The 14,776-nt window shown below is 30.8% G+C and overlaps 2 protein-coding genes across 5 annotated transcripts in view; one reads left to right on the forward strand and one right to left on the reverse strand.

Annotated features, from left to right (window-relative positions):
* Positions 1 to 6,792, reverse strand: part of LOC126774689 (uncharacterized) — a 33,396-nt gene extending 26,604 nt beyond the window's left edge. The window contains exons 1-2 of the mRNA XM_050496224.1: positions 6,618 to 6,792; positions 3,993 to 4,392 (exon numbers count right to left, since the gene is read on the reverse strand). Of these exons, the coding sequence (XP_050352181.1) occupies positions 3,993 to 4,123 (131 nt within the window). The 5' untranslated portion in view covers positions 4,124 to 4,392; positions 6,618 to 6,792. The remainder of the gene's footprint in view (positions 1 to 3,992; positions 4,393 to 6,617) is intronic.
* LOC126774671 (probable beta-hexosaminidase fdl) overlaps positions 1 to 14,776 on the forward strand; it is a 95,045-nt gene that overhangs the window by 67,969 nt on the left and 12,300 nt on the right. The window lies entirely within an intron of this gene.

A 14,776-nucleotide genomic window follows, 5' to 3' on the forward strand; every position in this document is an offset into this window, starting at 1 on the left:
GAGATTCTAATAAGAAGAGCTAACAAGATTCTCGGCATTTACTTTTATTTGTTTGTGTGGTTAGTATAGGTCAATCTCCGAAGATTGCGGTTTCAAGTCCTAACAAGCATTATTGAATTTTCATGTGCTTAATTTGTGCTTATAATTCATCTCATGCTCGGCAGTGAAGGAAAGCATCGTAAGGAAACTTGCACGTGGCGTATCGAAATCATCTACTTGAGAAATCACAGATCTGTGAATTTGGATGGAATAATCTCCATACCGTCTCCTGAAAAAAGGAGGAGGCTTTAGCCCAACAGTGGGGTATTTACTGGGTGTTACGTTAAATTATTCATGTTTATTTATTTATCCGGATTTGCTGGCATACAAAATTTAACTTTACTGCCTAGAATTCATACAAATAAAAACACAATATTATATACACACACAAACACTGCATGCATAATTCACATGTTCCGATTTCATAGTTGTGACAAATTCATTAATATTCTTACTATATTTATATTAATTGCAATTAGATCCAGTGTACAAGTGAACCCGCGTTGCTAAATTTATTCCACATAATGTATACAGACCTTTAAAAGGAGACGTAAAATGACGTCGTTTTATAAACCTTACATAGTATTTAAAGGCTTATCAACCTCACGGTGACAAATAGCGATTTACGTGATCAATGGGAATACATTATCCACTTTAAGGAAGTAGAATACTAATGCTACAATATACCATTAGGTAGATAATATTACGGCGCCTGTATTGTGATCGAAATTGAAGTATTCTTATAAATATATGCTGTTATTTTGGCAATTTGGAATTTATCATCGGTAACAAAAGCTTTAAATACTTTGTTAATTAAAGCTACCGATCATTTTATACTCTTTTATAGTATATATTTTTTGTATTAATTTCCTTATTATAATTTTTATATTTTTGACCTAAACCTTATATACATATTAAACTAGCTCAACGTTATCCACACAAACGACTGCGCAGTTAGCCCCAACTGCGACCGCAATTCTCCGTACCGGAGTGTAATTTTTAAAGACCCTTATTAGCAGAGTTTTCTTCGCCCGGGACCCGCTTCATCCAAGCGTTGTCGTCCTTACTCTGTTTGGTGCACAAATTGTGATATAAGTATACATAGGATACATGTAGTTGAAAACTATACATTCTACATATTTTTACTTTCTTCTGATTCTATGATTTTTTTATTAATATTAAGTAGTCTTTTTATCAAGAAAGTACCTTGTTGTCTAAGGCTTTTTCTTGGGGTTCAAGCTATCAAATTTCATCTTAATTCTGTAATAAAGTCATTATTTTACTTGAATTCTTATTTTAGTATGTTTAGTATGTTAATGAAATAATATTTTCTATCACATAACAAAAAGATTATAATTTTTATTATAATTGTTCAGCTTTACACAATTATCGGTATTCCGATAAGTGTTTCAAAATAGAAACCTATATTTGAAAGATATTCGTATGAAATACATATATTTAAATTTTAAAAATAAAGCAACGAAGCACGCCTGTATATATCATACAGGCGTGCTTCGTTGCTTGTTAAACTGGAAAAGAACCGAATAGCTTTTAGCTGTAAGAGATCGTTACCCTAAAAATGTTTTAGCAAATAATACACCAATAATAATCCCTCGTGAAGTTGGTGCGGGTTGCTAGTGTACAATACTTTTGAAACTAAGATTTTATGGATATACTAGTTTCCGTGTGTGGGCTTCAGATGTTAGGTACGTCCTTTTCTGAACCTCTGACAACGTGTATGCAAAATTTCATGACGTGATAACGTAACAAACAAACTCACTTTTTCATTTATGATATTAGTAAGGACACAGGTAGTCCTTTAGCCTATTCAACCTAGTCGTCTAGGAAATTCTAGTCACTATCTATTATCGTAATCGAAAATATCTTATATTTTAGTTGCCCTTTATATCCCTCTCCATCATTTGATATTCATCTGAGACGAAAGGTCACAAAGTTAAGCGGCTAATAATGGGACGTCTTAACCTTTTCACCTTTTTAGGAACTCTCGCGGGGAGATGCTTATCTTATTGAGCACTTTGCTTTTGAAAAATGTGTTTCTACGCGCGATATTTATACAGGTAAGGGTGACGAATGGAAGCGATCGAAATCAATAAAAACAATGTCATTAAATAAGACAAGGATGACACCTTTACTTCTACTATTTTTTATAGTGAACAACAAAATATCTGATCTATTTAACGGATCCCTGAAATTATATATATATATATTAATTATTTATTAAATAAGATTTTAAATGTATAGATAGTGGTAATTTCAACGAGGCTTCCATATTTGAAATTATTTCCCCATAAAAGAAATAATATATAATAATTATATATACCGAAAAACCGAAACAGTCTGTGAATGTCCCACTGCTGGGCTAAAGGCCTCCTCTCCTCATTTTGAGGAGAAGGTATGGAGCTTATTCCACCACGCTGCTCCAATGCGGGTTGGTGGAATACACATGTGGCAGAATTTCAGTGAAATTAGACACATGCAGGTTTCCTCACGATGTTTTCCTTCACCGTAAAGCACGAGATGAATTATAATCACAAATTAAGCACATGAAAATTCAGTGGTGTTTGCCCGGGTTTGAACCCACGATCATCGGTTAAGATTCACGCGTTCTTACCACTGGGCCATCTCGGCTTTTTTATAATAATAATATATAATAATTATATATAATATATAATAATTGCAAATACCTTCTACTGTACCTATTCATTACCGAATGATAGCAATTAAAACTTTTGAATTATTTGGAAATCCCGATGTAGATTTGTTTAACTTAACTGTTACTCACGTGTCAAGTTATACCCGTATCATAGTCCTACAGCAATAACTTCGTAACTGTTGGAATCTCTGCAGTCAAACTTTTGACAAGCATAATTGCTCTTATGATCTCAGTTACGTGGACGGTCGTTTATTATTTGACTAACATTAGCTAATATTTTAGTTCATTTTAACATTCTGGTTATTTGTTAATATCATCGAAACTTGACCTAATTTTTATTGTTTATGTTTTAGCAAATATCGTTAAATTGTAAAATCATAGATTTTTGCATGTTTTTTTGGAACACATATCTAGATGATTTTTTAAGTTATAGCGTAGCGAAATCCGAAACTTCAAATAATAGAGAGAACTATTCAAGAGAGTCTGGGGTGGAATGAAAATAGACAAAATATGCATTATTAATTATTTTTTTCTTAGAAAAACCAATCTGTAGTATGTCATCATTCGATATTATTACTAATAAAAATCAATTTCCGGAACAAATAATATAAAATCGTTCCAAATTTAAAGTATTCTTAGTTTTGATAAAAGAAAAAATTTACAAATGTCACAAAGTCTATTGAATATATCTAAAAATAAATTGAAAAATCTTATTTATATTTCTAAGAGGTCAAGACGTCCCTCACTTTCATAAACTTTTATATTTGTGTCGTCTATGCAATAACTTAGTTACTGCTGACTTACGACTATTTTACAGACATACATCGTCAGTTCAGTTTTAATTTCGTTCTAAACATGCCCTCTTTTTCTTCTAATATCAAAGTAGGTTAATACAAAATTATACTGGATATGCTGGTTGCGTTATAGCCGGATCTTCGTAGTGGCCGTGGAAGCCGTTAGTGGGATCTTCATACGAAAAATATCGTACGTTTCAGTTACTTGCATATTGAATATTTCTTTGTAAAGACTTCTGTTGGAATTTCGCTACAAAGAATAATATAAAGACTTTTATAGAAAACTTTGCTATTTATAAAACTCTACTCGGAACTTGCTTTTTATTAAAGTTTCTTTAATGTATAATCTGTCTAAATCTCCTTATTAACATTTTGTTTATTTGCCACCATTTGTTTAAAGTTCGTAGTGTCAATAATATCTTAATTTGTTTTTCATTAAATACCCATTATTCAGTTTTATGATTACCATATACTAAAGGACTGACCTTACAAAAAATATATTGACGGTATAATGTGTCGCCTCAGAGGTCTGTGCAACGTCTGGTCGTGTATGGTTGTAGTAATGTTTCGCATGAGATACGGCCGCCACTGCGGCTATTCGCTGTGAGCTGCCCATAGCCCAGCCGAGCGGGCTGCGCTGTGCGCTTGCTGCACCCGCGCTCGCCACCGCCCACCAACCACACCAGCAGCCCCTACGAGCCACAACCAACAATGCGGCGCCGCCTGCGCGACTGCCGCGATAAACAAACGCGTTCCTTTTCAAAATTTCGTTTTATTTGAAATTTTTAATTACTTCAAAAGCTCCTTAACATTATTTTCAGCCAGTATTCAATTTTGGCCGTATCAGCTGGGATTTGAAATCGAAGTTCTGATCGCGAGGCACATCTGCAACAATAAAGATGGAATTATCACATTGAATCGTAAAGCCCGTATTATTTTTCTTTCAAAGTGAATATTCGAATTATGAAAGTTTTACAAATTAGATTCTGAAAGCATTTTGTTTCTAGATGAATTAAGCATATTTCAATGTTGTGAAACGCGTGATCAAACTGTGAAGCGCGTTAGAACTTCTTCAGCGTTTAAAAGAACAACAATAATTCTAATTAAATGGCTTCATTCAAATTCTGCTCTGTTCGCAAATGCTACATGAATACATTTCTCGAATGTCGCTGACGCTCGGGAAACGACTTTGCAATTTAGCTCGACCATTATTAATGATTCGGTAACTAGTCTTTCTTCTCTTGCATTGAAGACGTTGCTAGTATCAACCAATGGCGATTCTTGAACCAGTAGAAATTTAATCCGAGGAAACTGTCATACTTAATCTTCTACACTATTTACATTAGGGAAACAAAAAAGTTGCGCGTACATATATGTATATATGTACGCGCGTAAGAGTATAAACTTTTCTTCATAGTACGAGTTTTATAGTTCATTATAAAGTAATACACGTTCGATTTTCTTTCATACATTTACCATCAGTTTTTAACGAATTAAAATACATTTATGTATATATTTAGCTCTCTTTCGCAAATAACTTCGTAGTGTAATATATTTTTGAAATAATTTTCTTTCCACCGTAGTTTTAAGCATAACTTCAAAAATTTTTATAGCATTACTAATTTTGTCTGTGGTTTAAATTAAAAAAAAAACTTAAAATGGCCTTACTTATAAATTAGTTAAACAACGCCGTGTTTAACTTTTCTTCTTCATTCGAATGTCAAATCAATAAGGACAGAAAAAGCGAAATGAGTTCTGAGAGGAAATTCAAATAAACAACCGTTAAGCTTCGTTTATAAGTAAGGCCTTTAATCGCCATGATAGCATATTATTTTTAAATATATCTCGAAGGCCTATCGTAATAATTACTTAACACAGAAAATACAGTAAGCTCTGTATCAAATATCGTACTTATAAGTATAAATTAAAATTATATTAAAATTATAATGGGCGTATGATAATAAAGCATTTGTGAAATATTTGCTTAAGTCTATTCATTATTGTAATCTTAGTTGTACAGTCATAGTTGTTTTGTGAAGTAGTATTTACACAACTCTTTAAAATTTGAACTAAAGGTATAATGTAACAAAAAATATATGCGGAACTAAATCCTGCTGAGTACATTAACATACAGTCTATTTAATGTATATAATGTATTCTAATAATCTATGTAACGTATTTAAACAGATAATTTTAAGTAAATATTAAATAAAATATATTTCATTCAAAAATAATAGAATCTTAGCGCCTCTAACTCGTCATTTTTTTAATTGTAAAGCTACCGGTTCGTAATGAATCCTTTTCACAACTTATCAGTCGTCGATTATTATTATTTTTTTAATATTTAAAAAATAGAGGATAATGTTATTTTTCTAATCATTTTAACGTTTTTGTTGCATGCAATTTGTTTTTTTTTTAAATCAGTTACAACTTTACACATAATTATTATGAGATAATGAATGATGAAGATGAATTAAAAAAAAATCCACAAATTGGAATAATTAAAATTAAATAATTTATAATCCTATACATATAATTTATTATATAATAAAACTATTCAGTTTCTTATAAATTAAAAACTAGATATTACGATATACCCTTCATTCAGTCTACTTTTTATAACACGCTATTAGAATGAACATTTTATTCCTAAAGACTTTATTGTGAAGATTTTACTCTTCAAACGGCATTTAGAATTCGTTTGTGAATATTTTAACAGATATAATAGTCACGAGCTGCAATACGTTGTGGAATACATATTTTAGCATAGAGTTTTATTAATCTATGAAAATTAATAAAATTAGGATTATGAAAATTTATTACTCTTGCTACTATTTGTCTTTATTATAATACAAATTGATAAATTAAATTTCCCAAACTTCAAATAGTTTGTGTTTTAAAAATACTCAATTTAATGATATGCAGTTTTTTTTAATTAAATTATTATTAATTCGTAGCTATTGAATTTATTAAAAATAACTTCATTAAAACTAAACTATTGATTACTTATATGTAATTCAGCATCGTTAGGAGAATTATAAATTACTATAATTTATTATAATTAGGATTTTAAATTACTAAGTAATAAAAAAGTAAATCAAATTCAGTACCTGCAAAAAGCATACATTCACATATACGTTGAATTCGTCGAAACTTATACCATTTATTTTAACTAAAAAGTATCTATCATAATAATCAATGTTACCATAGTAAAAATTGTTCACAACGCGTACGCGACAAACTTTCGGCGGGAAACACGCACGCGTCCCACTCCTTCGACACGCGAAAAACGAGTGACGCTCACCAAGTCCGAAGTCGCCACCCTCACCCCCAACTTCCAAACATGACGCCAACGTCTGCCAACGTTCGTTCAGCAAATACAGATATAGCCTTGAAAATGGAACTAGCTTTTATAAACTTTATTTCCGGATCGGAGTGCCGAAATTAAATAACTTTGGGTATGGGTAATTCCGAAAATGGATGAGTACAAAAACTGAGACTGCGCGTCTGTGGCAGTGGACTATCGCAATCATTTGATATTAAAAAGTTTTATATGAGCGTCGAAAGTGCCCAGTTCCGTATAATTTCGTGAAACTAAATAATTCACTAAAATGATCGTTAAATATCTGAATTTTATAATGTACTGTAATTTATAATGAGACCAATATAAATTATCATAAAATTTTATAAAGAACGTTATTTAATAATTAAGTACGTACAAAGCAGCAATGCAATGCAGTACGTACCTTAAAGTTCATTACCCTTTATTGATACACATATCAGGATACCACTGAAAAACAGTGTTGGTAGGTGTCACACAAACCCAACTGACTATTGCTTAGTGCTTTACTTATTTAGCTCATACCAATGTAGCAAATACTTAATTAAATTTATTAAATTTAATTTCGTTTTAATAATAAATCAACGAAAGCATCTGTTATTCATAAATATTTTACAAAAAAAATTATTTACAATCAAATCAAATAAAGTCGTCTAAATTCGTATACGATTTTTTAATGTTTACTTTTATAGATTATAAAATTATTGTATATTTTTATAATCGTATTTCATCGACAAGACTCACTAGTCTAATGGCGAAATACTAACCTAATAATAAAATAGTAAGCGACATCGTGTTACATCAATGTAGTGTAAACCCATCTCATGCAACAATATTATTTATAACATTACGTACATTGTAATAATATGTATATGTATATTAAAATAACTTTATATATACTATATATAAAGTACTTTTTTTACCATTGCCTATAATTCTGCACACTACTCCTTAAAACATAGAAAGCAAAGATTTTTTTTATGTAACTTTTTATGGTTATATTAAATTTACATGTATGATTTCCATACATAATGGACAATATTGTTTGTATTAGAGATTAAAATTATATATTATTATTTATTAACAATTAATTAATGACAGCGAATAGTGAATACTTGTAAACTAGCTGTTATATTGTCGCGGCGAAAGTATAGAATTCGTGCACCATTATTGATAGATAAAAAGCCAATAAAATTCATAGTATCATTAATTTAATGGATTAAATTAATGGTGAGTAGGCAGTATAGTAATAGGTACAATATGTATTACGTGTTTATGTATTTTAATCAATAAAACTCATTATTTTCTACTATCAACTACATTTAACGCAATAACTTAGTAACCTAAACTAAACACGAATATGCTTGAAACTAAAAATAAAATTGTATGCGAATGTACGTTTGATCAAATATTTCCACAAATTGGCTTCAGTCTTGACTCTTGGCGGCCAGCTTTTGAAGTTTGTTGTCACTCCGCCCGTGGCCGTTCCCCACGCCGCAAGGTACGTACGTATTCCTTAATAGTCGATCAGCACGCGATTTCCAACCTTATTCCAAGGTTATTTGAAAGCTAATATTGTACTTGTGTTCACTAATCTAATTTTAAACGATTTTATACCCTATAGTGTAATTTCATGTTTATTATTTTAGACAGAGGGTTTAGTTTATACTTCTTACGTGAAAAATGGTATGTTATTGAGCTTTAGGGAAAGTTCTCTCTATCACAACAAGTGCTAAAATATTCGTCAATTGATACTTTTTTTTTTACGTAAAATTGTCAAACATCAAATCCAACATAACCTTTTGTATTTCTTTTTTTTGTGTGATAACGAATTAAATATTTACTTCCTTCTATTTTATTACAGCAGAAAAAAAACAAACAACTTTTATCTTTACCTTATTAAATTTTATGCAGAGATTTGATAACATACATAGATTGATTGTACCTAGATATATATATATATATATATATATATATATATATATATATATATATATATATATATATATATATAGATTGTACCTAGACGTAATTATATAAATTAAGATGAATATAATATAGGTAATTACGTCTAATATTACATAAAGATTTGTTTTCAGTGTGATTACTATATTATATATGCTATAATTACACTTGATTTATTATATAACTACATTCGTTTTACCTAAGGTTGTATCCGATCTTAACTTTATAATTCATAATATCAAATACACATATACATACAATAAAACGTATGTTCAGCGTGCGTTTAACATTAAAAGTAATTTCGCCGAGAACTAAAATTAATATTAATTATAATCATACATCACGATACAAAATTAACGATTTATGAGTGTCCGACTAATTATTTTTTTGGTAGAATATAATTATTTATACTATTTTCACCTTAATTATTTTGTGGTGGGCTTTGTGACAGCCGTTTGGGTAGGTACCAGCCCCTTATCATATGCATATTCTATCGCCTAACACCAATATTTAGTATTAAATTTAGTATAGAAATAACATCTTTGTTCCCAAGGTTGGTGACACATTGGCGATGTCTATATGTGTGGTGGTGATCACTTACCAACAAATGGCATTTCGGTCCACTTAGCTATTTAAAAAAGTGCATTCAGTTAATTTCAAGAAAAAAGATGTGAAAATTCGCGCTACTTTGACTATATGACCAATCGAGGTTATCATATTTTTACAGAACACGTCATTTGGATTATCGAGACGATGAGGCCAGGGCCCGATAAGTGGTCATTTAATTTTACAAGAACATGAAAATCACGCTTGTCACGTCAATAGTGTAAATTTTAAGCGATTGTAACTGCGAAACGCATACTTATGTCATAATATTATATACTAAAACCTCGGTGAATCTTCTGGTTTATTTTTATTTATGAGTTTTTGCAGTCAAAAGTTCCCCAAATTAAATATAGTTTAGACATATTATTTATTTCCACTCCATGTGATAGTTCATTGCTGTAAGTGCTTTTAAAATACTTACGATCATATGATTGATAATAAAAGTCAGAATATGAATATATAATATTTAACAAATAAATAATATATTCATTATTAATAAAGTAAGGCATCTATAGTAAAGTTGAAATTTTATATACTATATTATTTCGTTAAAAAACTCAACGGTCTTCGCAAAAATGTATTTTAATTTAATTATATTACTTTTTTAGACTTTGTCCAGAATTAACAGACACAGCTAATATTACAAAAAAATCTTAAACCTTCTCCGCAATTAGAATATGCTATATTAAGAGTGCGAATTATAAACGATATTTTTTTTAATAATTTTAACTTTATTAACTTTAAAAAGGAAGTTTTCTTGCTAAACCGCAAGTATTTCACTATTATATATCTCGCAATTATTTTAAGTTTCTTTCCTACGTAATGTCATACTATTTCTCAAGATTGCCAGTTTTTTTTTCCCGCCATTGTGAGGGCTCCGAACTCATTTATTTGACGAGTGACATCATATTCTGACATTTTCTTGTCTCGAATTGGGTCTTTCAACGACTTTCACGTTAGAATTGGACCTAAAAAAGTAACAATGCTCACTTATTACCTTATTAGATGGGATATAATTGAATGTATGAAATATTGTTGTCGATTTGATTTGAGTAAATATGAGGTTATGGCCTCGAGGCCAATGTGTTTTCAATAGCACCTTTATGTTTTTTTTATAAATTCATAATTAATGTAAAAATAAGTTTAAAAAATAAAACTTGACGGAAAATAAACATGTCCGAAATGGTTATCTGCTAACTCTTCTATTATTTATCATCTAATAAGAAAACAACTATATATTTCAATTTAACACAAAGATATATTGATATTTAAAGGTCAGCCGCGATCGCACGTCACCTTGTCTTAAGGGTTGTTTACTTACCTAATAATACATAATACCCTATATTATTATTTAAGGCAATTTTTTTAATACAGTATTTTAATATCCTCTATGTGATAGGTAGTTTTGTCGCTATCCGGGAACAGATGAACATGCCTCTATAACCTGCTGAAACCATGACCCTCTTGTCTTCGTCGTAATCGGGTTATTAATTATAAATGTAAGAATTTTTTAATCTTATAATATAATTTATCTAAACTTAATCAATTCGTTTTGCTTACGTTGCAGTCTTAATGATTTTCTACACGCGCGGAGTCTTCTTGAAGTAGGTCATCGGGACGGGTCATACTTTCAGAAGATTAAAAATAAATAAATACTGACAAATTATTTAGATAGTAGTAACGTTTATAATTATTACTTCTTTAATGTCTCAAATATTCGATCTAATATAAACTCACATTATCTAAGAAATATACACTAAAAACATATTACATACATTTGTCTATAATATATTTCAATAACAATGCCGATCTGAAGAAACGCCTTTCAATCTACAGTTTAAAAAAAAACAAATGCAAGAATAAGAAAGATGCATTGATCGCAGTTTTATATGGGTGTGGAATGTTTGCAACAATACAGCATCGATACAGAAATTTCAATCCCCGTGTAGCATTGTGTGTTGTCCATTCATCAATAGGGAAGACTGTACGCCGTACAAGATACCAATAGTTTGGATAGAGTTCAGTGCCCAATAATAGTTGACCTTCGATTTGATTATTAAAAATATACGTTTGCCTCGTTGATCTGGTGGCTAGATATGAGGCCGCAGACGCCGAGGTCCTGGGTTCATATCAGGTTGAGCTAGTAAAAAGTTATTGGGGTTTTCTGTCGAAAATTCTCAGTAGCAGCCCGGAGTCTGGAAGCTGGAAATGTGTTCACTCCCGAGCCTCGGAAAACACGTAAAGCCGTTGTTCCTTCGCCTAAACACTTTTTGTTTGAACACACAGTTGTGCAATAAAATAAAATAAAGTACATTAATGGATTTCATTTTAAATTCAACAAATCAAAAATTGTAATCGCTCATACATTACACAAACGTAACTATTGTTAAAATGGACGCTTCTCAAGCTTAGGCATTTATAAGCTAGTTGTTTGTGTGTGTACGTGTCTCGCACTAATTTAGCCTATCGAAATAAAACATCTTGATTCTATTACAATGCAATGGACAAACAGTACAGTAACTTTTTCTTCTTAATTTTTTATGATATAAATATGACCACATTTCTGAATTTCGCAAAAAACTCGAGTGGCTCCCAATCCGTCTTCGCAGGAATACTCATATTCTTTCTCTTCTCTACTGTATACTTTTTCATCCAAATTCTCCTCACTATCTTAAACACCGATTTGAATTCCTTAAGGACTCGCACGGCCGCACTCTACGATCTGACGATAATCTAATTCTTAAAATTCCTTCTCACTCTTCTTCTTTTTATACCTATTCCTTCTTTGTCCAAGCAGTTCGCCTATGCAATTCTTTACCACTCCACTTAAGACGATCTCAAACTATTAATACATTTAAAATCCGACTCAAGGCGAATTATTTATCTTTATTATTATAATTATCAAAATTACATATTTTTTATATATTGTATATGTATGTTTATGTATATATTATTTATATGTATATGAAGTAAGTATAGTATATATATAAATTTGAGTTGATCAGTTCACTTCCTTACCGCTTTGTTTATTTCATGTCCTTCACCAAAAGGTTGTCTGGAAGAGATCGCTCTTTTAGCGATAAGACCGCCTTTTGTACGTAAATAGTTTTCGTTTTTTTACTTTTGTGTTTAAAATTTTTCTGTAACTCTTTTGGTGTACAATAAAGTATAGTCTATTCTATTCTATAAAAATTTGGAAATAAGAATATAATGATGGTTGCCTGGAAGAGATTGCTATGTAGCGATAAAGTTTCCAAAGTTGTATGCTACTTTTAATTAGGGCACTAGTCCATTTTTTGTAACTTTTTTATTCGAAATATGCATATTCATAATCCTAAATTTTCAATAACGATTATGGTCAAATTTAGACCTCTGAGCAAACACTATTTTATATTATGTAAATGGTTTGTCTGCATCAAAATTGAATATTGATATATTAATATTGTTGTATAAACCATTGTAGATAGTACAATAGAAAGGTTTTCCTAACGTAAAATAATTCTACAATTCGATTAAAGAGTAGTATCACCTGCCAGTATCGTTGAAGACACCTGATCGATGACAATGAATTATTTAGAAGTTGGCCTACAGTCGTTCGACCATGTCTAAGAAATTTATTTCGATGCTTATTCCCTAATCGCTACTGTATTAAAACATACCCATATATATTATTCATAGGTTTCCTTTGTATTTTTATTACGAAATTGTAAAAAGATGTTATAAAGGCAAAATGAACTGTACTTCAAACCAGCTGAATATTTAAAAAACGGTTTTCTTACTGTTTTATAATTGCGAAATTTACCATGTCTGTCTATCTGTTACGCTTTCACGGAACACAATTCTAAACAATCCATTCCACTCTACCAAACCATAATGAGATTAGGTATGACGCAAGCTTAAAGCCCAAAGAAGGATATAGCCTACTTATTTATGGCTAACGCCTGCACACTACGCGGTTCAAGCCGCGGGCGAAAACTAAGTATAAAATAATATTGAATATTAGTAGACATTCTGAAGAAGAGATACAAACCAACGACTCGCTACTCTGCTACTACTTTTAGTTTATTAATTCTTAAATTAATGTTACTAACAGTGTAGATTTATTATTTCACGTTGCAGTTAATATAGTGTCGTTTTGCGCGTAATTCTCTTAACATGTGGCGATTCCCCAGAGACTGAGGCATATGACGCGCTCACACGTCACACATACCACGTCATCGGTCACTGTAGCTGTTCGTTCTGGTATATAAATATTTTATAAGATACGATCGTTTTATACAAAGAAGTATCCATTACTTTATCATTAATAAATGTATAAAACGGACCAATTTAAAACACATTATCGTTTATATTTTTGTTATACAATTCACAAAAGTAATATTCGTTGAAGGTGCTATGCCAGAATCCTTCATACAAGTGACAACAAAAACTATGCGAAGTTTTAATCAATCTTATGTATACGTAGATGGTACAGCAATGCATAGAATACTTGTGGTAGGGCTTTGTGCAAGCCTGTCCCACCACTTCTTACAGCGCCAATGTTTATAAATCAGTGATAACCATTTACAATGAGGAGGCCCATTTGCGAGTCTGTCTATTACAAATAAATAAAATAAAAATAAACAAACATGCATTTTTTTTACCAGTACCTTAGGCCTTACTGAATTAAAACCATGTGCCTTATTTTGATAATGTATATCTTAAATGAGGCATACGGTCCATTCTTTATAAAATTACTTTCAAAATTTAATAACTCAAGTGAAAAGAATGAGAGCCCAATTTCATATAAGTAACAGGATTAAAGTAGATGAAAATGTTGTGTGGCTTGACCCGGATAAATGTCCTCAATATTGCATTTGGGGTAGTGCACTTCATAGTTACGAAACTTCAGTGACGCGTTCTGCATACTTTATGTACTCCTAGTAACTTTACAAAAAGGAAAGTCCATTGTTATCTTAAAAATTATTGAATACTAGCTACCCGTCAAGGCTTCTCACAGGTAGAATAAGGGTATGTACAAAACGTTTATATTGAAAGACAACTACTATACTATACACACACAAAAACTTGTTTTGGGACAGGACGTGCGCAGAAAACTTCACCAAAGTTTCATCATAATCGGATGAATAGTTTAGGAACGCATAGAACAACATGCAAACATTCTTATTATCATTATTTATTTATTAAGAAGATAATAAAATATAGCTTTAAATACAGGTAAAAAGATAGCTTTTCTTAAGAAAAAAAAAACAAGTAAAGAAAAACAGAAATTTTATTATATGTACATATTGACTCGCACGGCCGCACTCTACGATCTGACGATAATCTAATTCTTAAAATTCCTTCTCACTCTTCTTC

Source organism: Nymphalis io, chromosome 17, assembly GCF_905147045.1.
Source record: "Nymphalis io chromosome 17, ilAglIoxx1.1, whole genome shotgun sequence".
NCBI classification, from domain to species: Eukaryota; Metazoa; Arthropoda; class Insecta; order Lepidoptera; family Nymphalidae; genus Nymphalis; species Nymphalis io.